The sequence below is a fragment of the Suillus paluster genome (genome assembly GCF_016628075.1).
Source record: "Suillus paluster strain FC165 chromosome Unknown EDB91scaffold_58, whole genome shotgun sequence".
Lineage (NCBI taxonomy): Eukaryota > Fungi > Basidiomycota > Agaricomycetes > Boletales > Suillaceae > Suillus > Suillus paluster.
Window position 1 is genome coordinate 244,315 of NW_024537618.1, and position 24,741 is coordinate 269,055.

The 24,741-nt window shown below is 46.5% G+C and overlaps 7 protein-coding genes across 7 annotated transcripts; 4 read left to right on the forward strand and 3 right to left on the reverse strand.

Annotated features, from left to right (window-relative positions):
• The first annotated feature begins 50 nt into the window (after positions 1-50).
• On the forward strand, positions 51-1,128 carry EDB91DRAFT_675491 (uncharacterized protein). The gene is made up of 3 exons (XM_041328061.1): positions 51-173; positions 231-380; positions 452-1,128. Exons 2-3 carry the CDS (start codon positions 301-303, stop codon positions 1,113-1,115), a joined length of 744 nt encoding a protein of 247 aa, XP_041173943.1. The 5' UTR covers positions 51-173; positions 231-300; the 3' UTR covers positions 1,116-1,128.
• Positions 1,129-2,415: 1,287 nt separating this feature from the next.
• Positions 2,416-3,746, forward strand: EDB91DRAFT_1251812 (uncharacterized protein; the record flags this gene model as incomplete). Its single annotated transcript, XM_041323428.1, has 2 exons — positions 2,416-2,576; positions 3,083-3,746. 2 exons carry the CDS (start codon positions 2,416-2,418, stop codon positions 3,744-3,746), a joined length of 825 nt encoding a protein of 274 aa, XP_041173944.1.
• A 9,591-nt stretch (positions 3,747-13,337) lies between these two features.
• On the forward strand, positions 13,338-13,922 carry EDB91DRAFT_1084789 (uncharacterized protein; the record flags this gene model as incomplete). The annotated part of the gene is made up of 3 exons (XM_041315816.1): positions 13,338-13,563; positions 13,725-13,803; positions 13,850-13,922. 3 exons carry the CDS (start codon positions 13,338-13,340, stop codon positions 13,920-13,922), a joined length of 378 nt encoding a protein of 125 aa, XP_041173945.1.
• A 1,281-nt stretch (positions 13,923-15,203) lies between these two features.
• EDB91DRAFT_1058080 (uncharacterized protein) lies at positions 15,204-16,072 on the reverse strand (the record flags this gene model as incomplete). Its single annotated transcript, XM_041314131.1, has 3 exons — positions 15,204-15,610; positions 15,668-15,905; positions 15,929-16,072. Coding segments are annotated over 3 exons (789 nt in total), but the record flags the coding sequence as incomplete, so codon positions are not given.
• An 886-nt stretch (positions 16,073-16,958) lies between these two features.
• Positions 16,959-17,342, reverse strand: EDB91DRAFT_1010027 (uncharacterized protein; the record flags this gene model as incomplete). The annotated part of the gene is made up of 2 exons (XM_041312400.1): positions 16,959-17,117; positions 17,181-17,342. Coding segments are annotated over 2 exons (321 nt in total), but the record flags the coding sequence as incomplete, so codon positions are not given.
• A 2,513-nt stretch (positions 17,343-19,855) lies between these two features.
• Positions 19,856-21,855, reverse strand: EDB91DRAFT_1084791 (uncharacterized protein; the record flags this gene model as incomplete). Its single annotated transcript, XM_041315817.1, has 9 exons — positions 19,856-19,941; positions 19,988-20,095; positions 20,218-20,460; positions 20,627-20,631; positions 20,742-21,204; positions 21,286-21,356; positions 21,408-21,430; positions 21,532-21,638; positions 21,681-21,855. 9 exons carry the CDS (start codon positions 21,853-21,855, stop codon positions 19,856-19,858), a joined length of 1,281 nt encoding a protein of 426 aa, XP_041173948.1.
• A 544-nt stretch (positions 21,856-22,399) lies between these two features.
• EDB91DRAFT_1004414 (uncharacterized protein) lies at positions 22,400-22,783 on the forward strand (the record flags this gene model as incomplete). The annotated part of the gene is made up of 2 exons (XM_041312287.1): positions 22,400-22,581; positions 22,612-22,783. Coding segments are annotated over 2 exons (354 nt in total), but the record flags the coding sequence as incomplete, so codon positions are not given.
• Positions 22,784-24,741: the final 1,958 nt, after the last annotated feature.

Sequence of the window (24,741 nt, forward strand, 5' to 3'; positions counted from 1 at the left end):
CATGTAGGACTTGGTAACTCTGCTGTTTGTTTTCACTCTCAGTTTGATTCAGCATCTGCCATCAGGCCACCGACACTTGTGAGATGTGATCTAGCATTATCGCTAACCACGTCGCTGTTTCAGATGCTATATGACGTGCATTCTTTTGGATGATTTCACATTAATTTCGATGTGTAAGTATGCATTCAGTAGCATCGTACCAAATTCGAAGCTTAGATAACATAACTCAGTGGTTACGAACGAACCTTGTAAAAAGGTTCAAAGATTGGCTGCAGCGTTTACACCACGTCCCAGTAGCCCATGATGCTGCCGCTTATCCTATATGACATTCTCTCCAAACTACCAGGCAATAACTGGTCACCTAACACCGCGAAGCCGAGGTCAGTAATTCATGCCATTCATGAGGATGCCCCAAGCTTTAGTGTCTGATCAAAGTCCACTGCGTCTCCAGGTTCGCCTTGAGCTACAAGGATCTTCCATTCGTGACCGTCTGGGTCGAATACTCAGACATCCACTCCACCATGAAGGCCATCGGCGCAAAGCCGAACAAGCGTCCAGACGGCTCGGACGTCTACACCGTTCCGGTCCTCAGCGACCCAAACACTGGCTCCCTTATCAGCGACTCCCTTGAGATTGCCTCCTACCTCGAGAAGACATACCCCGAAAAGCCCATCTTCCCAAATAACTCAGAACCTCTGATTCGCGCTTTCGACTCGGCCTATATGGGCTTGATTTTCCCCGCGATGAAGTTCATCGCCATACGCTGCGCGGAAGTATTAAGCCCAGCTAGTGCCAAGTTCTTCATTCGAGTTCGTTCGGCGGACTTCCCGCCTGAGATACCTTGGGATGAATTATCTCCCGAGGGCCCGAAGCGTGATGCGGACTGGGAGCTGCTAGAGAAGGGGTACAATACTGCGTACAAATGGTACCAGAAAAGTGACGGAAAGTGGATCATGGGCGAGACTTTCTCATATGCAGACATCATTGTCGCTTGTTGGTTGCTGATGTTGAAACGAATACTGAAGGATGATGAGTGGGCTAGGATAAGTTCTTGGAATGGGGGGAAATGGGCCCAAGTCCTTGCAGATGTCGAGAAGGAGTGTAAATTGACTTAGATGCCCTGCGTGTATAGAATCGATTTCAAAAACTCTGAAACGATAATAAATCATTTCGACAGCTGGACGGATACTCAAGCCACCAACGGCACAAACTTGCCACAGCACTCATACGGTGCGCATGTGAACAGGAAGAAACGACTGACTTGCATCTCATTTGGCCTGACTACTTGGGGGACTCAGAGTAATGCAGAGTACTGCAGAAGTCCTTCTCATGCATTAGTCTTGACCTACTAAGTTACATAGTATAAGTAGAAGGAACGGCTTTCTGTTATGGGGAAGACTAACTTAGTAAGTCACTTCGCAATCACGGTTACTTGATAGCTAATGTAAAATCTGTTTTTGCAGCCTGTTACTAGATGGGATAGTAGCACCAACTTAGTAGTAACGACTTCTTGGCCAGTGAAACCCATAATGCTGCTAAAAGAAACGGCCTCGAACTTCCTCTGGCTTCTCTTACGGGTAATATACATGTGCAGATTCTAGAGGTTATGTTATATTGTAGACAGCGTTAGCCGCAGGTATAGATAATCTACTGCACTTATAGTCTACAACTAATGCTATGATAACACTGCTAGTCCTAAGTGATCCGGAATACCTTTCATCCCGGTATGCGCTGTACTGCGCGAAGCGCAGTAAAGCACTACTCCGCAGTGAATTATTTAATGCTAACCTAGTCAAGATCTCACCATCTGATGGATCGCGGGGTAAATTGACAGAATCGTGCATCATTAGCCACGCTGAACACCTTACACAAGATTCCTTGGCCTGCGGATGAATAAATACAGTCCACGGAGGGGGGTCAACCGATATTGGGGGTGTCGATGCAGCAAAAGTATTCGGCGAGTACTACATCATCATTGTGTTACTACTTGGGATTCCAGAATCTGTCTAATGTAGCCTGCTTTGCATTCTGCAATTCCTCGTGCCGTAGTGTTGCTCGGAATGCACGAAGCTTGTGAATAAGGTCAAGTGACAAACCAGCACCAGCTCGTGCAATACATGCCATCTCAAGCTTTTCACAGAGCAGAATTAGTTCTGCGGCACAGACCTTGGATTGATCGTCGTCGTCATCTGATTCCACTTCGACCAGCTCCCCGCTCCTAATTGCTTGCTGGCGCCGAATTTCTGCAACAATTGCGTCATCATCTTCATAGGGTAGAGTCAATGTATAGCCTTCGAAGGTCCAATATACACTATGAGATATGGTTTGTACCGAGTATATAGGACTACCACTAAGTTGCCGGAGTTGATGCATGACAACGTGGTGAGGATGGATTTGATAGTTGCTCTGGTCCCAATGGCGCGCAGCCCCACTAAGACACACCAGTCGCGTCCCAAACCTGCCCCATACAAGCGAAAACCAAAGACACCTCGCCAGAAAGATGCTCCTGCAACATCTGCAAAGCTTCCTGACACTAGCAGACGCAAGAATCTTACCTCGAATGACTGGCTGATGGTGTTTGCATATATTGATGCACATCCAGACTTACCTCACGATAACTGATTATACAGTTTTTGGGCGTCTACCTGTGTACCTCGATGTGAATTGCCAAAACTCGATACAATATGAGATTTATGCATTATTAACGTATACATTATGAGAAAGTGTACTGTAGTTACTGCTTATCAGCGCAGCCCTTCAGTAGATCGATACCATCTCAAGCGCCTTGCACCGCACCTGTCCTGATCTAACTTCGACATCACTGCGCGCCCATCAAGTCCTAGATGACTCAGTGATTACGAATGAAACTCGGTTGAAAGATGTTTATAAGGTTGACCGCAGCAGCGTTTACCCCACGTCCCAATAGCCCATCTAATGCTGCCGCTTATCCTGTATGACACCCTCTCCGAACTACCAGGTAATCACTGGTCACCCAACCCCGCAAAGCCGAGGTCAGTAATTCATGCCATTCATGAGGATGCTCCAAGCTTTGGTGTCTGACTAAAGTCCACTGCGCCCCCAGGTTCGTCTTGAGCTACAAGGATATTCCATTCGTGACCGTCTGGGTTGAATACTCAGACATCTCCATCGCTATGAAATCCATCGGCGCAACGCCTAGCAAACGCCGAGATGGCTCGGACGTCTATACTGTCCCTGTCCTCAGTGACCCAAACACTGGCTCCCTTATCAGCGACTCCCTTGAGATTGCCTCCTACCTCGAGAAGACATACCCCGAAAAGCCCATCTTCCCAAATAACTCAGAACCTCTGATTCGCGCTTTCGACTCGACCTATATGGGCTTGATTCGCCCTGCGATGAAGTTCTTCATCGCACGCTGCGCGGAAATATTAAGCCCAGCTAGTGCCGAATTCTTCATTCGAGTTCGTTCGGCGGACTTCCCGCCTGAGATGCCTCGGGATGAATTATCTCCCGAGGGCCCGGAGCGTGATGCGGGCTGGGAGCTGCTAGAGAAGGAGTACAATGCTTTGTACGAATGGTACCAGAAAAGTGACGGAAAGTGGATCATGGGCGAGACTTTCTCATATGCAGACATCATTGTCGCTTGTTTCTTGCTGGCGCGGAAACGAATACTGAAGGATGATGGGTGGGCTAGGATAAGTTCTTGGAATGGGGGGAAATGGGCCCAAGTCCTTGCGGATGTTGAGAAGGAGTGTAAATTGGCTTAGATGCCCTGCGTGTATAGAATCGATTTCGAAAACTCTGAAACGATGATAAATCATTTCGACAGCTGGACGGATACTCAAGCCACCAACGGCACAAACTTGCCACAGCACTCATACGGTGCGCATGTGTACAAGAAGAAACGACTGACTTCCATCTCATTTGGCCTGACTACTTGGGGGACTCAGATTTGAGTGACGACAGAAAGTCGTTTTTTTTTGAAGGCGCTTTATACTTGAACTTGAGGGATGTCGACTTTACAGTGCACGGGTCAGGCTTGAATGTTCGAACACCTCAAATTTAAACTTACGAATGAATTATTGCAATGCTGGTCAGTTCTCTTGCCAGTGTTCAAGTGCATCAGACTTCGCCTTCACGTACGATGACGATGTGCGTGTTGTATAGCAGCGAGTGCGTCGCTTATGCTGTAGATCAAATGCAATCAAGTCAATACATTTTCTAGTTTGAGCATAAACTTACAGCTGAAGGTTGGAACTTGGAAGCAAGCCACGCATAAATCGCAGGCCCTCAGGGACCCTGTCCTAGTGCTGTCGTGGTCCGGTTCAGTCCAGTTCAGAGGAGGTTAGGAGAGAACCGAGAACCCCCTTTCACGAATGATATCAAAGTCGGTGTTAGAGTAGCGTATGGGTATGCACCATAATCATGATAAGGAATGAAATGATGTATTGACCAGGCACACGCCACGGTCGCGGTGTGAGCCTCGCCAGGTGAGTCATAGCTCGTTGGCATATTCTAGTTAATAGTACGAGGGTTAGGCTTGATGAGGGTAATGGGTACTTGACTTCCGGGAGATAGTAAATAAAGATATGGGATAGGACTTGAGTTTAAAGCGCCCGATCCGAGTCTCTTGTACAAATCCATGGACTGGATGACCTTCATCTTGTTCCTCTGATCGACGATTTGCTGGTGGTTGCTGGTGTTCGAGTGACCACGTGACTCTGACTCATCTGGGGGAAAAACTGAAACGTACCATCAGCTATCATCATCTATAATCTATAAAGTAAGGGAGAATGGTATCTTAAAAAGTAAGGGAGAAGGCAAGGGGGGGAGGTGGGAAGATTTGGGCATTTCCGCGTAGCGCACATGGCGTCGGTAAGCCTCGCCAGCATCAGCTGGCGTCGGTATTTTCGGTTATTTCGCTAAGGTGGCTGAAAAAAGCATCCCACATGGTTCTGTCAACCGGAGTTTGAATTTCCGAAAACCATTGTCCCCTACTGTACCAGCTCGCTGTCCAAAATTGGGAATTTGTAAAAATTGAGCCACAATGGGATACACCAAGCAAATAGAAAAATGTGAAAAATGCGAAAATAGAAAGATGGGATTGGCAGGTGCTCACTGGCCCTCCATTTTGCACAACAACAATGATTTTATATGTACTGTAACTGTGATACATGATGATAAATGGTAAAAATTGAAGGACAAAAAGGGATTTTGGGATTTTTTTGGGGGAAAAGAGAAAAGAGAACACCAAGCCAGTAGAAAAATGTGAAAAATGCAAAAATGCGAAAATATAAAGATGGCAAAAATTGGCAATGGGTAAACAGGAGAATGGGAGGATGGAGAATGGAGAAATGGGGTGAATAGGAAGATGGGAGGATGGGAGGACAAGAGGAGGACAAGAGGACACAATGGGAGGATGAGAGGGCTACAGGAGGACAAGAGGATGGGAGGACAAGAGGAGGACAGGACAATGGGACATGGGACAATGGGACACGGGAGAACAGGACAACAGGACATGGGACATGGGACATGGGACACGGGAGAACGGGAGAACAGGACACGGGACATGGGACACAGGACAATGGGACATGGGACAACGAGACATGGGACATGGGACAATGGGACAACAGGACACAGGACAACAAGACATGGGACAATGGGACATGGGACAAGATAATTGGGAGGAAGTGTATGAGTCAATAGCATGACACAAACAGTTTGACTGAAGGTTACCTGGGACACTGGCTTGCATCCCGCTGGCCGAGGCACGAGGCCACGGGATTCGCAAGCCAGTGTCCCAGGTAACCTTCAGTCAAACTGTTTGTGCAACATCCCATAACTAAAACAAAACTATATAATGTAAGAAATTATTGATTTGTTATAATTAAATAATATGTAGACACAGTGAGACAAGGCACCGAAGGTGCCTCCAGCAGAGCACGAAGTGCTCTGCTTGCTTCCTGTGCCGAAGGCACAACGGGCTTGGACTCGTCTATAAAGTAAGGGAGAATGGTATGGGGGAAACCGTGAGAGACGCGTATTCCGCGTATTCCGGCAGTGTCGGTTGTTTCGGTTGCGTCGGTTATCAGACCTTTTAGGAATTTTCGCGTGCTTTTCATTTTCGGAGTTCCATTTCCCTACGAGTTTCGAAACCTCGCAATCTAAACACCTCTTTCCCCCCACCATCTGTTTCCTCACACACTATACTATTGTTGAAATTGTTGAAGTATCCTCTCCCCAGTGATTTGTAAATTTGTAGTGAAATTCCCCTCCTGGGGTAAGCTTTACTTATTTAAATACAAAAATATAATAATAACTTGAAAGATTCAAAAAAATATAGTGATTTTCGCTTTTCTGCTGCTTTTGGACCGCTTTTTGGACCATTTGGACCGCGTTTGGACCTCCCTTGGACCCCTGGACCCTCCTGGACCCTTTGGACCCCCCCTGGACCCTTTTGGAGAGCAGGTTCGTGTGGTGTGTTTGTTGTTTGTTTCTGGGCCCGAATCCCACGGAGGAACGGGGGAAATCAGGTACCTAAATACAAGACGAACGTGTGAGGAGTCTTGCGGGCGTCTTTTGCAGTTGTCAAAGACTGTCCTGTGAGATCTCCGTGTCAAGTCCTACCTCCCTGGCTGCCTGTTTTTACGGGTGTTTGCCGGTTGCTATCAGCTTTTGCTGGGACCTCTGATAGCACTACAGTGCAGAGATTTGGTTGGCGGGACGCTTTTTGCGTTGAGTCTGACTGCTGGGTGTTCTATCTGGCAGTTGCTCACAGTTGCCTTCCTATCCCCTGGGATAATATCTCGGACAGCATTTTTGTTGTCTTCAGCACTGTCATACGTCGATTCCTGACACGATCCTGTCCTCGGGAGGCTCAGACTTCTTCAACCACCCACACACACCCACTTTGTTGGATTCCGACCCATGTACGTAATGTGTCTCTCATGTTTTCCTCAACTAATTTTGCTGCAGTGGTATTTCTATCCTATCCATTAGCCAGATTTTGCCCCATTTTTCGATTTTGTTGCTACATACTGCCATGTTCATATATCATTTATATATATATTTTATTGAGTCCTGCTAATTAATTTCTCCTCAGGCTTCCTTCCACTCCACCTACTTCCCCTCAACGAGCTCAGTCTGTTGCACGTCAGGCTGAGAGAAATCAACGTAATCTTGGCTCGCCTCCTGCACGGCGATCTTGGCTCGCCTCCTGCACGGCGTTTACCACAAAATGACCTTGCCCATATTGTATGTCTATTTTTTTTAACAAAAACTTCGACCATTACTAACATAATATCCTATTCAGAATGTTCCTCAAATGTTAGGAAATTTAAATCATGCTCAGATCCCTGTGCAGAGATTTCCTGGAATTCCACGAACGCAATTGAGCGTCATGAGGCGCATCGTCAGTGGCGTGCTCATCACCCACCACCACCCCTGCCTGCTCCAGGCTTTGGCTATTTTCCTCCTGCTCCTGCTCCTGCTCCTGTCTATCCTCCAGGGTTTGGTGGCTATCAACCTCCTCCTGCTCCTGCTCCTGCCCCCGTCTATCCTCCAGGGTTTGGTGACTATCAACCTCCCCCTGCTCCTGCTCCTGCTCCTGCTCCTGCCCCCATCTATCCTCCAGGGTTTGGTGGCTATCACCCTCCTCCTGTCCCTGCCCCAGCTCCTCCTCCTGTCTATCCTGCTGCTCAAATGCCAATGTATGGTGCTGTATATTATGAGGGTGCAGCTCACCCTCAAAACATGCAGAATGCCCATCCCTTTCTCCATGAGCCTGGTGTTCAGGGAGTACGAGTTGGAGTTGACCATAACTTCAATCTAATGGAAAATTTCAATCGTGCTCAGGAGGAACGTCGAAGGCAAAGACGTAACAGACGGGGTCCTGCTCCCAATCCACCACCTCCTGATCTGCCTCCTGCTCCATTTAATCCTCCTAATCCTCCTCAACCTCCTGATCCTCAACCTGAACCTGATTATGCTCGATTTAACGTTCAGTTTCATCATCATTTGCAAAACTTGCAAAATCAGGTTGAAGACATGGAAGATCCACGTCTTCGCCAAGTGAGGGAGGAAATGATGCAGCGACAAGCACAGGAGGCTCATCGTCAGCAACAGCTTCATGAACAGTTGCAGCAACAAGCACAGGAGGCCCACCAGCGGCAACAGCTTCAGCAACGGTTGCTGGATCAAGAGATGCATAGGCAAGCACAACTTTTGCAAGCCCAACAACAAGCTCTCTTGCGTGGACAGGAAGAGGAAGCACGTCGTCATCACATAGCTCAGCAGGAGCAGGAGCATCATCTTCAGGCAGAGCAAGAGAGGCTTCAGCTTCAGGCAAATCTGGATGATGCTTGGCAGGACTATCACAATCCAGGATCACAGGAGCAGCATGACCAGGACGAGGAGAGAAGGAGAGCTCAGGAGCGTGAACGTTGTCAGCAGGATGATCCAGAGGATGAGCAAAATGCCGATCAACCACCACCACCATCACCACCACCACCACCACCACAGAACATTCCTATTCCTGTTCAACAACCACCTCATAATGCTCCTGTTCCTCCTGGAGGTCAGCCATATGCAGAGCCTATCAATCATCACACTCTTGGTCCTCTCACTGTAGAGTGTCCCAACTGTCATGCCCGTCACTTTGCAACTGAAAGACTCACCAACTCCTCTGCACGTAATCCAAAATTTGGCATGTGTTGCTTGCAGGGCCAAGTTCATCTCCCACCCCTCCTACCATGGCCTCCTGAGCTCCAGCAGTTGTATCAACAGCGTGAATTTGTCACCAATATTCGTCAGTACAACAGTACTGTGGCATTCACCTCTGTTGGTGTTAAAGTCGATGACCTTGCTCTTCGAGGCTCTGGCCTAAGCTCCTTTCGCATCCATGGATCTCTCCATCACCTCATGGGAAGTCTTATGCCTGGAGAAGCTCAACAGCCTGCCTATGCTCAGCTTTATGTCTTTGATGTAGAGCATGCCACCGATGTTCATGTTGACAGAAACCGCAATCTCAATCCTCAGACCCTCAGACAACTCCATGATATGCTCTACAGACACCATCCCTATGCTCAACTTTACAAGGCAGCCTATCAAGTCATGATAGAGAAGCCTCCAGAGCAGCACAGAGATGTTCAAGTACGCATTCACTTCAAGCCAGGCAGTGATGGTCGAAGATACAATCTTCCTACTTCCAATGAGATTGCTGCCATCATTCCTGGAGATGGATCTGAGGACGTTTCTGATCAACGTGACATTGTATTGCGACTCCAAGGTGGTCAGCTTCGCCGCATCAGCCAGCTCAGTCATGCCTATTCCACCCTTCATTATGTCCTCATGTTTCCTTCTGGTGAGGAGGGATGGCATCTTGACATTCCTCTCCGTCTCCCTGAGGGTGGTCATGGTCGTGCAAAAAAAGTCACCCAGCTGCTGTATTATGGTTATCGCCTTCACATCCGTCCACCTGCAATCGAGCCTGACAACATCTTTCGTGCAGGACGGCTCTTCCAGCAGTATGTGGTTGATGCTTGGGCTACTATCGAGCAAGGCAATTTGAACTGGATCAAAACCAACCAGAAGAAGCTCAGGGCGGACTGCTACAGAGGCTTGACAGATAATGTCCTCAATGATGGCATCGATGATCTGGCTGAGACAGGGCGTTCCTTCATCCTTCCTTCCTCTCATAGTGGAGGTCCTCGCTATATGTATCAACTCCTTCAAGACTCCTTGGCTATATGTCGTGCATGCAAAAAACCAGACCTATTCCTCACCATGACTGCAAATGGGAGTTGGCCAGAGATTGCTGACAATCTTCTTCCAGGTCAGTTCGCATTTTTTGCCTTATTGATGTTTTCATTGCTGATCAGTCATAAAGGTCAGACTGCTGTTGATCGTCCAGACTTGGTGGCTCGCAGTGTTTTATCTCAAGCAGCGGGCCCTCTTGAAGAAGGTTCGCGATGGCTTCTATGGAAAGGTCGCTGGATTGGTGTACACCATCGAATATCAGAAGCGCGGTCTCCCTCACATGCATCTCCTCATCTTCCTTGAGCCAGAGTACAAGATACGCACTGCAGAGCAGGTCGACTCCTTCATCTCTGCTCAGATTCCTGACCAGAACCTTCATCCACAACTCTATGAAGCTGTCAGCAAATTCATGCTCCATGGTCCCTGCACTCCAGAACGTTGCTTGGAGAATGGTCATTGCAAGAAGCGTTATCCAAAGACCTTCTGTCCTCAAACATTCATGAAGGAGGATGGCTATCCAGAGTATGCACGACCTGACAATGGCCGCACAGTCCAGAAGCCTAATGGCAATGTCTTCACCAACAAAGATGTTGTTCCTTATCCTCCAAGGCTGTTGGCAGAGTTCGACTGCCATATCAACATGGAGGTCTGTGCGTCCATCAAGTCTGTCAAGTACATCCACAAGTACATCTACAAAGGACACGACCGTGCCACCTTGGAGATGGGAGGAGCAGTGGATGAGGTCAAATCATACCTTGACTCCAGATACATCAGCTCTGTCGAGGCTATGTGGCGCATCTTTGAATTTCAGATGCATGAGGAATGGCCCACTGTCTATCGCTTGCCAGTCCACCTCCCTGATGAGCAGATGGTCGTCTATGATCCTGAGGATGATGCCCAAGATGTTCTGGACCGTGCTGCAGCCAAGGAGACTTGCCTTACTGGATGGTTCATAGCCAATTCTGATGAAGACCTGGTGGCAGCTGGAGCCCATGACTATCTCTATCAAGACTTTCCCTCCCGCTTTGTCTGGGTTGACAGGAAGGCATGGAAGGAACGCCAACGCGGAAAAGCAATTGGAAGGATGTATGCTGCTGGACCCAACTCTGGAGAGCGCTTCTATCTGAGATTGCTTCTGACTATCGTTCCAGGTGTGTATCATTTGATCCCTCTCATGTCTGCCATCTGCTGACTATTGTTTTTTGAAGGGGCTACCTCCTATGAAAACCTTCGCACTGTTGACGATCATGTCTGTGCTACTTTCAAGGAAGCATGTCAGCTCAGAGGTCTCCTTGATGATGATGGGGAATGGAAGCAATGCTTGAGAGAGGCCTCTCACATGTGCACTGGACATGGCCTGCGAAGTCTTTTTGTCATCATACTCCTCCACTGCCTCCCTACCAACCCTCATCTGCTTTGGAACGACTTCAAGGATAATCTTTGCGATGATCTGCGTCACCGTCTCATTCATCGACTGCACATACAGGATCCCACTCCAGAGCAGGTCCATGACTATGGTCTCTATCTCATTGATGGTCTTCTTCACAAGAATGCCAAGTCCCTCGAGGTGAACTTCCCTGACATACCTCGCTCTCATATGAACTGGGGGGACAGGGAGGGAAACCAGCTGATAGTCGAGCAACTGGACTATGACCAGGACGTTCTCCAGGAAGCTGTGGATAGAGGAGTGCCCACCCTCAACCAGGAGCAGAGACAAGTCTTTGATGCAGTGGTTGAAGATGCCATGAATCGTGATGATCAAACACCTGGACATCCTCACTTTGTGCACAGTGCAGGTGGATGTGGCAAGACATATCTCTGCAACCTCATTGCTTCCAAACTGCGTGCTGAGGGCAAGATTGTTCTCTGTGTGGCTTCCTCTGGAATTGCTTCTCTCCTTCTGCCAGGTGGACGAACAGCTCATTCCCGTTTCAAGCTCCCCATTCCCCATCCATGAGGACAGCACCTGCAACATCAAGAAGGGAGATCCTGTCCATGAGCTTCTGAAGCGCACCTCTCTGATCATCTGTGATGAGATACCAATGCTCCACCGTCACAACCTGGAAGCCTTGGACCGTACCTTGCAGCGATCTTCTTGGTGTTGATGCCGACTTTGGAGGAATCACTGTGCTGTTTGGAGGAGACTTCAGACAGACCCTGCCAGTGGTGCCTCATGGATCCAGGGAGCAGATTGTCAGTGCCACCTTTTGCAGATCTCGCCTCTGGCCAAGACTTCGCATCTTCCACCTCAAGACAAACATGCGTCTTGGTCAAGATCCTGCATCTGATCGATTTGCTGCATGGCTCCTTGAGATTGGGGGTGGTATGGGCACAGATGGAGATGGCACAGTGACTCTGCCAGAAGGAATGCAATGTCCCAACAATGACATCCCATCCCTGATCAACAAACTTTACTCTGATGTCCTCCAACCCAATCATCCTCCCTTGCCTGACTCCTACTTCCTGGACCGCACAATCCTCTCTGCAAAAAACACTGATGTGGACGAGATCAACACCTCAATTCTCAACTCATTTGCTGGAGACAAGAAGTTGTTCACAAGTGCAGACTCAGTGACAGACAGGGAATACAAATACATCCCTCAAGAGTTCCTTCACACTCTCAACCCATCAGGGTTCCCTCTGCACAAACTGGAGGTGAAGAAAGGAGTGCCTCTGATGCTCCTGCGCAACTTGGACCCCACACAGGGACTGTATAATGGGACTCGGATGATCCTGGTGGATTGGAACACAAGAATTCTCAAGTGTCGAATTCTCAAAGAGGGCAACAATCAAGTGGATGGTCAAGATGAAGCCACTGTGCTGATTCCTCGGATGAACATGGAGGCCAGTGATGAAGAGAACCCCATTCCTCTGAAGCGTCGACAATTCCCTGTGCGACTTGCATTTGCCATGACTATCAACAAGGCTCAAGGTCAGAGTGTCAAGTGGGTTGGTCTAAATTTGAGGACACCTGTGTTCAGTCATGGACAGCTGTATGTGGGTTTGTCTCGGTGCACTCACCCATCAAGAGTATTTGTGATTTTCCCTGAAGATGAAGAAGAGAGAAAGACAAGCAATATAGTGTACACAGAGGTGGTTAGAAGACTGATTGAAGATTGATGTACAACAGATTGTATAAATGTGTATTTGTATATGACAAAGATTTATTTATTGAAATTGTGTTGAAATGATAAAGACTGGAGGGGCAAACGGCCCCTCCAGCAGAGCACGAAGTGCTCTGCTTGCTTCCTGTGCCGAAGGCACAACGGGCTTGGACTCGTCATAAAAGAATGGGAGACCGGTTTTGTGGCTGTGTGTGGGAGACGCGTAGCTCGCTAAAGGCCACATGGGAACGCTTAGCTCGCTTAACCTCGATTTAGAAATTTCACGTGGTTCTGTCAATCGGAGTTTCAATTTCAAAAAACCGTTCTCCCTTACTATACGACCTCACTGTCCAAAATTGGTTAAGCCACAACAAGGGGAGGAACACCAAGCAAATAGAAAAATGTGAAAACAACAATGATGTATATATGTACTGTAATTTATTGTGTATACATAAAAATGTGAAAAATGCGAAAATATAAAGATAGGAAAAATGGGCAATGGGTAAACATGGGAATGGGAAGGTGGAGAATGGAGAAATGGGAGGAGGAGGACGGGAGGATGGGAGAATGGGAGAACAGGAGAATGGGAGAATGGGAGATAGGAAAGCAGAAAATAGGACAGAGACACGGGAGAATTTTTTGGGAAGGGCAAGAGTCAACAGCAAGACACAAACAGTGAGACTGAAGTTTACCTGGGACACTGGCTTGCATCCTGCTGGCCGAGGTACGAGGCCACGGGATTGCAAGCCAGTGTCCCAGGTAAACTTCAGTCTCACTGTTTGTGTCTTGCTGTTGACTCTTGCCCTTCCCAAAAAATTCTCCCTGTGTCCTCTGTCCTCAGAACTAAAATAAAAGTATATAGTATTTTGTAAATGTAATATGTAGACATGTGCCGAAGGCACAACGGGTGTGGGCTAGTGGTAAGTCCAAGGCGGCCACCACCACGCCAATGCATGCAGACCAGGTACGTAGACAAAATCGAAAATATAATGATGGTGTAAACGGTTCAGGGTTCGGTCCGGTCCGGGTCCGAACCAAAAAAGGTGGAACCTAGGCCTTGTTTCTCCGCCAGATTTCCGCTGAAAGGTTCCGACATTGGAGAGGTGGCTATTTTTCTGCCTCTCCGCCAGCGTTTTGACAACGTTCTGGACACTGGGTATCAACCGGCTGATATCTTGAGTCTGGAATACTATGCTCGCGGTTACTATTTAATTACCAGCTGCGCTAAATTAATATTGATTATGATTGTTTTCTAAATTGATACATATCAATATTTAATCATACAATTGATTAGTATCTGGGGTAATTGCACCACGTCGCTTCGTTTGCTTCGTCTGCACACATATCCAGGAAACCCAACAATATATTATAACCTGCAACTACTAGGTGCTGGTATTGTTGTAGATACAGTAGATATTCCTAGAGATACTGTACTAATGCAATCAATTCGACAGTCACGTATCACACCAGCTGGTGTCGGTGTCGAAAATAAGTCATAGTCACAGGTCACATTGAGGTTTGTCGAAACCATCACAAATGTTATGAGTGGAAGCAAAATGTGCCTCCGCTACCTCCTGATTAACCGAGACAATGGATTTTTTTTAATTACAGCACTTTGCGAATATGATGACAGTTGTATGCTTTCAGAGAAAGAGAAAAATAAATAAAACACATAACCACAGTCAATATGTATCTGTGTTATTCTCTACTACCATGTTCCGCAAAATCAGCCGTGACGTCAAAATTGCTGTAATAAAACTCTACAAAGATGCTCATATGTCCAAAGACGACATTATAAACTAGTGTTTTAAAGTCCAGTTACTGGACCGAAAAAAGACCGGCAACCCAACTGGACCATGAACGGTTGCAACTGGACCTCGGTTGTGGTTGCACTCTATTTTGCTAACCCCGGTTGTCGGTTGCCTGACATTAGTTAAATTCCCAGGACTGCTGGAAAACCAGTTGCGACTGGTCACAAGTCAAACCGGTTGCACATTGACACAAGAACTATACCATGAGACATGTAATGAAAGTAACTACACGGTGACTAACTCGCCCTCGTCCTGATCCCACTTGACCATGTCATTCTTGTCCAACATAAGCTCCACATATTCCTGCAATGTGACTTGCTTGATGATTGATGCGTTTGTAGCAGCCATATCAATGATGGTATCCCACCATGCATGCTTGAGGACCTGTAGTTGCTCGAATTTATCAGAACCAAGATGTGAGTGACGATCGGTTGCAATTTCTGTGCCTGCTGAGAATAGCCGCTCGCATGGGACAGAAGATGCCAGAACTGCGCAAACATCCATTGCAATTCTTGCAAGGGTAGGGTAGATAGATGAATGGTTCTATGTGACATTAAAAAAGAATAGTAAACATACTAAATAAACTCACCGACCACCACTGAATGATGTCGGTATCCTTCGTAACATCCTCTGGCATGTCTTTGAGGTAATGGCGAAGCTCGGCTGCCCATCCAGCATTGTGCTCATAGATGGCCTGCTGAACTAACATGTGGCGATGTTGGTCATACTCAGACTCAACGGTCGAGTCACCATCAGCATTAGTAGTATCACCAGTTCCCAAGCTTGTGGGAAGTGGTTGGTGCAAGTCCCAATACTCCTCCATCATCTTTTCAACTACCTTGAGCGCTTCATCATGCCAGTCTTTGGCGTTTTGATTTCCTGCAGCATGCTCTCTGGCTTGTTCTTCAGGACCTCCCCACGCCATCTTGATATATGCGAGTTTGTAGTATGGGTGCAGCACTGTATATATAATCAGTCAATTGACAGTCGCGTTGAATTATGATATAGCAAACGTACCAAGGGCAAGAACATAGACCGGCTTATCATCCAACTTGTTGTAATACTTTGTGATCTTTGTGAGACCATGTTGAAGGGCTTCCTTGTACAACGTGAATTGTATAAGTCCACACTTTGATTCCCAAGCCATTTGCAGTTCCTCCATAGCAGGTATTGCACGCCATAGTGTTGGCAGGTGTTCAGAAGAGAAGTATTGTTGGATGTCATTGGCGTCCCAAGAAAATGTTAGTGGGTGTTGCTTAGATGCTGTTTGTGACTTACTGATATCATAACTCGAGTATCATTCATGCGCTCCCAGTCTGATGACTTAAGGCTAAACACGGTCCATGGGATATGCTTTGTGACACGTCTGTGATGCCGGATGGATGTGATTGGTCCAAAAAGCTCATCAGCTGAATTCACAAAGAGATTGATAGCCTAAATAGAAGGTCAGCATCGACGAACCACATAAAATTGTTAGTGTACCTGCTGTAGGTGATAGGCACGACCAAGCATCCCATCAGCAGTCCCCCAGCGCACATTACTATGAAGAGGGATCTTGAGCGGTCTTTTGATGCCACACTTGCCTTGCAGCATCTCGAAATACTCAATGCGCTGTCCTGAGCACTGAATCTTCAAGCCGTTAGATAAAATAACTTGCCAGAAATAATGAGAACATACCTTGATGGCCAATGTACATATTGCGGCAACGACATCAAGTGAGTCTCCAAGAACGCGGTTGTTAGGCAGTGATGGGTCAAACTCCCATATAGCCATGGTAGTCTCAACATTGGCAATGCGTGTGATGACTGACATAACATCAGTGATGGCAAGATTAAGGACATGGGCAAGACAGGGAAGGCGGTGTTGAGTAGCATCAAAGTTGTAGATATGACGGCGGTGCAGTAGTGTCTCGATGTTATCGCAAGTCGTGTCATTGTTGCTGGTATTGTCTGCAGTAAGACAGAACAGCTAGTGGAGGCCTGCATTAGCGTCTCAGATGACAGACCAGTAGAAATATGTACCTTACTTGAGTGCACTGTGATAATTCCAGCATGCTCACACAGACCCACAAGATACCGTGCCAGGTTGTGCCCACTGTGTGCCCCAGATATACCTCTAAATGCAATAACCTGTGAAAATAGCGTCCATGAAGTTTTGCTAGCCTCAATCCAGTGTGCGGTAAGGCCTAAAAATGCAACCTTGGTTTGATCAACAGACCACAAGTCAGTTTTTGTTGAAATATGGCCAGTTGTGGCAGCCTGAGACATGTTAGCCTGAGATAGAGGAGCAACTAGTAGTAGGGATGACTCACCTGCATTTTGGCCTTGAGCCCCCCAATGAAATTGATGAAAGAGTTGTGAATATAAGATGACACATCATGGGCTGAGGGTATGTCCACTGGCAAAGTGCCTGGCCGCATTGCCACCAGGCAATTTCTAAATGAGTGTTTGTCAGCCACCGCAAGACTCTAATATACAACAGCGCTGATTTCAACACTATCGACTTGCAGCAATGTATGATAATCACTCACCTGATCATCACAGACGACAAACTTGGCAACCGCATGCAAGATATTATCTCTTGAATACTCCTTTGACTTCTGCTTCTTCTGAAACATTCCATCAAGGCTCTGATTTCCCAGTTTCTTCACTTCCTGCCTTCTCTTCACTATGTTGCATGGTATCGCATGGTGATGCTCTTGCAAACCCAGTTCTTCGCACTTGCTCTTGTACACCTCATAATGACTCCGGATGTGCTGCCGACAAGATGAGTTACTTCCAACATGAAACATCTTATGCTTCCCATTTTTTGCAACAAATTTCTGATCGTTTCTGTGGGCACAACATACTAGTAAGTCATTGTGATTTATTTAATTGAATTTATCTACTCACTTGCATATATTGCACCAGCGTCCCTTCACTGTTTCGATATTTCCACTCGTTTCGCAAAACTTGACTGTACAACGATCTGAGAACACTGTAAGTACATCATCTGCACTGCACTTTTTTGTTTTCCGTGCATCAGGTACAATTGCATGATGTATTTCTTGCAGGCAATTGCTGTCCTGCCATCAAATACATTCAGCTAACATCCAATCAACAGGCTACAATGAAACAAATTGTAATCACCACTTCATCTTTGTTATCGGTATCATCTACAGGCTCGACTTCAACCTCGTCGTCCTCACCCTCCAATTCAACCTCCTCAATGGACTTTCAATGAGCACATTTCGGCTTCGACGGTGCTGGAGCCTTTTTTTTCGAAGTTTCTCTGCGTTTGGCCTCACCCTCACTGGTTTCTAACTCGCTCTCGCTAGTCACAGCTTTCCTTTTCCGACTCTTTGCCTTTGGCGATGAAGGCTTTGACTTTGGTGGCCGTGAGCACTTTGCTTTGTCAGATACCATCATGGCAGCGGCTTTTTCAGTTGGTCATCATGCGCATGTAGACTTGCCACCTGACATAGCAGAGAGATACTAAGTTCAATGTAGTGGAGGGGGGGATTCAAACAGAAGGCTCTAGTAGCACTAGTAGTTGCACCAGTATTTTCTTATATGCTACAGCATTGTGTATACCACGTTCCTACATGACTCACTATGTACTTGGTCTAGACTGGTTCAACCTGGTCTGGGACCGCTTTATGAAGACTGGTTGCAACTGACTGTCATATGGTCCTGCAACTGAAGTTAACCGGTCTTTGAGAGTTTGGTCCGGTCTTGTGTTAGTGCCGCTAAAAACTAGGACCAGTTTGGGTCCGGTTGTGCCAAAAAAGGCAAAAAAAACCGGACCAAACCTGACTTTAAAACACTATTATAAACTGTGTTGGCTTCTCTGAAAGCACCTTCTGGCGCACACTCAAGCTATGGAGGGAGACGAGTGATGTCATCACTCTGTTGTGCACTACTCGTGGTCGCCCCCATCTTCTATACTACAACAATGTTGATTACCTTGTCCAACTCATTGAACACTGTCCTACGTGGTTCCTGGATGAGCTTGCCGAAATGCTCGACAGTAACTGGTTCATTTCCATTCATTATGTCACTGTTCATCGGACACTGGAGCGTGCTGGGGTTTCCTACAAAAAGTTGCGGCACATTGCCAAAGAGAGGAATGAGCTGTGTCGTGCGGAGTTTGTTGCTCGCATGGCACAATACCAGCCAGAAGAAATTGGGTTTCTGGATGAAACTTCAAAGGACGAACATACTCCGGGGAGGGCTTGGGGCTGTTTGAAGTGTGGGAAATGTGCAGAAAGTCAGCAGCCTTTTGTCAGAGGATCGCGGGTGTCTGCACTCGGTCTGCTCACAATTGATAGAATGATTGCCTCAGCAGTTATTGAAGAATCATTCACCACCAGTTGCAGAAATGATTGCATTGCATGGTTGGTCTTGCTCTCAATTGCTAATCTAAATCTGACTACGTTTTCTAGGTGTACAACTTGAATATCTTCCGCCATACTCTCCAGACTTGATCCCTATCGAGGAAGCTTTCTCGAAGATCAAGGCTTTCATTTGTCATCATGAGGACTATTTTGTGGGCTCGGATAGCATTATTTTTGATGCATATGAAGCCATGACAATCATCACAGACTCTGATGCAATCTCGTACTTTATACATGCAGGGTACTTCTAGTGTACAGGAATAATGTTCGTCCGCAGCACAGTGAAAGCAATAGTAGTACATGTTACGGTTAAGCCCGGCTTAACCAACAGTGCACTTGATAGGGTCGATCCCGTGTCCGCTTCATGGAGCACCAGGACGATGGAAGACTGAATGGAGGCTGTCCATCCAGAATGACTGACTAAAGGTTCAAAGAAGAAGCTAGAGTCGTATATCACAAGTGAAGATCAAGTTAGAGAAATACATGGTCTAACTACTGGGGTATATATAGGTATCGTCCTATGGGTTCAGGGTAGGCTTGGGTAGCCAGAAAGTATCCCAACTAGGGTAATCGGTCTATGTGAGTCATAAGGACTCAAAGATAAGAGTACCGGTTCAACGGTAAGGGTCCAGGTATGGTACCGGCACAGCGGTAGGTGTCCAAGTCAGATAACACTATCTGTCATGTAAGCGATAGGATAAACAATAGTCAGTACCATGGTATCAGTAGGGGCGATAAGGGAGAAGCGCGCGGCTTCTATTGATCCCGGTCTAGGTCGATTCCAGAGCTGTCCTGCTCCAACAGCTGTCATGCTGTGCTCTGCAGTTTAGTCACGTGCCGGTGATGTCATCTGTCACGTGTTGTAACGCGGTTGTGACAGCGATGTTTGGCGGAGACGATAGGGGCCTGAGGGTCCCTGTAACAGTACATTCATGGTGGACACCAGCAAACTTGAACCTAACCTTGACGAGACCATTGTTCGACAGCATCCTTCATCGCCGCGATCTTGCCATTCATGAACCCCATTTCTTTCAGCTCGGAGACCACAATGTACTTGATGGTATGTGTTCCTGTGTAGCTGTTATTGTGTAACTTGGTCAGGATTGCATTTGCAAGTGAAAACTTAGTGCAGAAATCAATAAGTGTGAGATCGAGACCAGGCTGCATTGTTGGAGGTAGGAGGGGCATCAACTCTGGTCTCTGTGTGGCAGTGCTACCATGTTGGCCGCATTCTCAGGTGCTGGGGGACGAAGGAACCCAAGGAGCTCAGGTGGTATGTTGAAGTTGATGGTTGGAGCACTGGATGTGTTCTTGTCACGATCGGATAAATGTTGCTGAAGGAGAGGTGATTTCACAGCCATTTGGTTGTCATGCAAACCATCAAAAGCACGATGGTTTGGAGGTTGTTTTACAGTCACAGGGGTGGATTCTTCACCTATAAAACCATGAGTGGCTAATTATAAGAGCGAGAAAAATCTTAGATGACCATTGCAGCAGCCCAAATCTGAAAGTGGTTGTGGCTAAGCAGAAAATGTTCTCTGTTGTCAGGAGGAATGTAGCATTGGCCACTTGATGGGCACCCTGCCTTGTTACAGACCCACCAGTTCTGCAGTGTCTTCATGTGTGCAGCAACCTTGATGTTCAATGGAAGTTCATCTGGGGTTTTCTAACATTCACGTCAGCATGCTTGTCTTGTTACCTATTCTTCATGCTCACCTTGCCTTTCTTTTCTTCTTTGGCCTGTTGGCACTGTCGTCGTCGGTCCCATCATCTTCATTGTCACTGCCAACATTGTTTTCTTTCCCCGTCCCTTTCTTGATCAAGGTATTGTCATCTAACACTGCATATATGCGCTCATCTGACGCCTTCTTGAGAATAGCCTCGATAATAACCTTCGCTTGAGGGTCCTTGCACTTGATGGCTACTTCACATAGGTTGTCGAAGTCATCTTCATTCACAAGTGGGATTGGAGATGTTTGATGCTGAGGTACCGAGAATGTGAGTTTGTAGTCTGAGAGATCAGGTTTCTTAAGCTTGAGACGTTCAGCGAGCTTCTCAGTAATCTTGACCTTCACTTCATCCCAATCCAGGCCTTGTGCAATTTTGAGGAGTGCTGCTACATCTTTTCGTCTTTTGTCAGGCTTCTTCATCTCATCCTGGGGATATATAGCTAATAAGGCTGATTGGTGCAGTGTTGGCTGAGTACTATGGTGTCACTATGAGCTGGCTCTGCTCTAAGTCATCCGAGAGTATGACGAACCTTTTTCTGGCTGTTCCTTGGGAGGACAGTCTCTCTTCTGTGTCTTTTCTGGTTCAGCCTGAGGTGATGGGCTCCGCGAAGGGGGACAGTGGATTCAACAGACACAGATTGTTCGCGCTGACTCAGAGGGGAGCTCATCAGAGAGCTATAGGAGAGCTCATAATTTTAATGATACTATCATCAGAGAATGTATTAAAGAATATACTGCTGTATGGTAGGGGCATAAGATACAAGATATTAACAGACGTGCCACAGATTTGCGATGCGCGTTGTTTGGTCTAATTTGAACACCGTCATTTTTATTTCTTTCTCTTTCTCTAAAAGTGTACAACTGTCATCATATTTGCAAAGCGCTGTAATACACAAACAATGTATAGAAATGTATGGTTACTTACTCTCCATTGTTGTGGTGGTGCCACAATTGGTGTGAGTACAACGTGTTTGTGTGGGCAGTTTGAAGGCAAGGAAATCAAGTACAGAGAGTTTTTCATGGGGTAGAAGGATGGTGAAAGCTTCCTTTGGAGGTTCTAGGAGTGGGTGAGGGTACCTCAGGTTTTTGGTGTTGTTCATGTTGACTTGATTCAAGTAGATTGTTGAGATCAAAAGGTATGTTTTAACTTTTGATATTGTTTGATGAATCATTGCCTTTTTTGGCAGATTTCTGGGAGTAGCATTTGAGTTTAAAGTTTGGCTGAGTTGTTCTGGGTTTTCCTGCAAGATACAACATTCTTTGTTTGTTTTCTCATTGTAACAGAGTTAATAGTTAAATTCTGATTGATATAAGTATGTTGTTGAAAATATGGGTCTGTCACATGTCACAAACCTAAGTGTTGAGATGTCAGATCAATGCAGTAATATGTCACGGTCACACTACACTGTCAAATTGATTGCATTAGTACAGTATGCTAGAGTGTTGTACATTCTAACCTTTGCTATATCTGTCCTAGCTCATTTTATATAAGTTCTTACAAATTTCCTTCACACTCATAGCAGAGCTTCCTCAGTGACTTCCATTAAGTCTACTGAGCTTGTGTACTTGCTGCAGGTTATGAGCCCTGCGCTTGTTAATTAAAACTAAACTACAGTACATGAAAGCAAGCCTGCCATGTCTAGCTCAAGCACTAAACTTGGAGAAGATTTTCTACATGTCCTAAAACTCACTGTGGACAGAGAAAATTGGATGACCTATAAGGATAGGTTGTCATGGTCTGTAGATGCTCGTGGGTTTCTTGGTCACCTTAAAGGGACCGAGAAGAAACCAGTTGATCCCTTGACGTTGTCAGGAAGAGGAGCATTGTGAGTACTGACCACATCAGATGAAATTAGAGAGCTCGCAGCCTATAAGGTCACATTGAAGGAATGGCACATGGGCAAAGCTATCATGAAGCAGCAAATCGATAGCATAATCCCTGATTCCCTGTTTATACAAGTTAAGAACTGGGTGACAGCAGGGGAAATCCACTTGGAGAAGCATTCTCGAGTTGTGTCTGTCAAGCTATTGTGGAAGCTGCAGGACCAGAAGTGTCCCAAAAAGGGTAACATCTGTGAGCACTTCGACAAGATGTGGGTGATTAAAAAACAACTATCCTCACTTGGTCCTACTCCAACAGACGATAGCTTCACAGCTATAATAATGAGCTTGCTCCCAGCATCCTACAACCCCCACTTGTCAGCATTAACAGCATCCACTAAAGTCTCAAGCATTTGGCAACTCACCGCAGACATACTAATGTCAACTGTTGTAGACAAATTTAACCATTGCACAGCAAAGACAAAGAAGAATGGCTTGTCAAATGATGATGCAGCCTATAATGCTAACCTAGGTAGATGGTTGAAATGGATCAAGGGCAACTGCCATAATTGTGGTAAATATGGCCACATGCAGTGAGACTGTTGAGGTGCAGGTGGAGGAGCAGCTGTGGACAAGGACAAGGCAAAGGACAAGTCCAACAGCAAAGGGAAGGACAAGAAGTCTGAGACTGCAGCCAGCACCAAGGACAAAGATAATGATGAGGAGCCTGTAGGTGTTTGGCTGATGGATGATGAGGAAGACAAGACAATTGAAGGAACATCATTCATGTACATGACACTAGCCAACTCAAACTCCCAATGTGAACCTCAAACAGAGTTGCTTGATTCTGGTGTGTCAAGACATATGTTGTCCTATCAAGACCTATTCTAAGACTTTGTCAATATTGTCCCAAAGCCCACCACAACAGCTGACAAACACACCTTTGAGGCAATTGGCAAAGGGAACATTTCATCACCCCACTGAATGGTGAGTCAAGCACTTGAGTTCTCCTCAAGGGATGAAAAGAACAGAGTCAGACTGAGGAGTATTCTATAGGCACATAGGTGCAGAAATGCTCATTCTCGCAGCTCATGTTGACGACTGCACTGTTACCAGCAGCAACAGCAAGTTTGTACCAAGTTTCAAGCTCGACATCACTGTGCGTGTGGGTGAGGAAAATAGACTCTGGGGTGATTCAGAAGTCTAACAAGGGTGCGAGACAAATACTTGTCCCAAGGGGATTGCTACTGGATAGCGAGTCCTCAAGTAAGTGCGAGGAAAGCAAAGACTAGACTCTGTCTAGTGACCTGAAGGGTTCCAGTTACTAAGACTGGGAACGCACTGATGCGGAAGGTACGCAACAAGTGGAACAAAGCGCGTGATGGACGGAACAAGCGCACAATGAGCAGAACTAATGTGCAACAAACAGAACAAGTGCGGAACAAGCGGAATGAACAGAACTAATGTGCGGAACAAGCAGAACTAATGGCGGAACAAGCAGAACTAATGGAGGGAAAAAGAAACTACGAGCCTATACAAGGAAGATTGGGCAAAGTTGGACCAGGCTTGTGTCTGGTACTTGCTCCAAGTCGTCGGATCCGATGTCGGGCGTTTCGAGTGGAACTCACGGATGCAGGAGCATTGCAATGAGACCAGGAATAGATTCAGGAAGATATTTTAAACAGTGAGTGGAGTACTGGGAAGTACTCTGTAAGTGGAAGTGGAGTCGAGTCTATCAAAAAGGTAAAAAAACTAAGATCCCATCTATTGCTATCTATATAGGAAGGGGTTCTGAAAAGCGCTATGCTACAACCAGGTGAGGCTGTGAGATAAGGAACTGGTTCCGAGTAGCGGAAAGATCCGTATAAGTATCGTAACACATGTGAAATGAGATAGCAACATGTAGTAACATGAGGAACATAGCAAGGACTCACCAGTGAGGATGGAAGGACGGGGACAGGACAGAGGAGGATGTTCTGAAGGCTAAAGGGATATGATGTGCGTGGTGTGCGGTTGTTTTGCTTGGTTCCACTGTGTTCTGCTTAGTTCTGTGTAGCGGACGGGTTGGATAAGATGTGGATGGGTAGTGGAATGTAGCGGAACACATGGAAAGATGCTGGTAAGGCTGGGAATTATACAGGATACAGGCTTACAGTGGGGACATT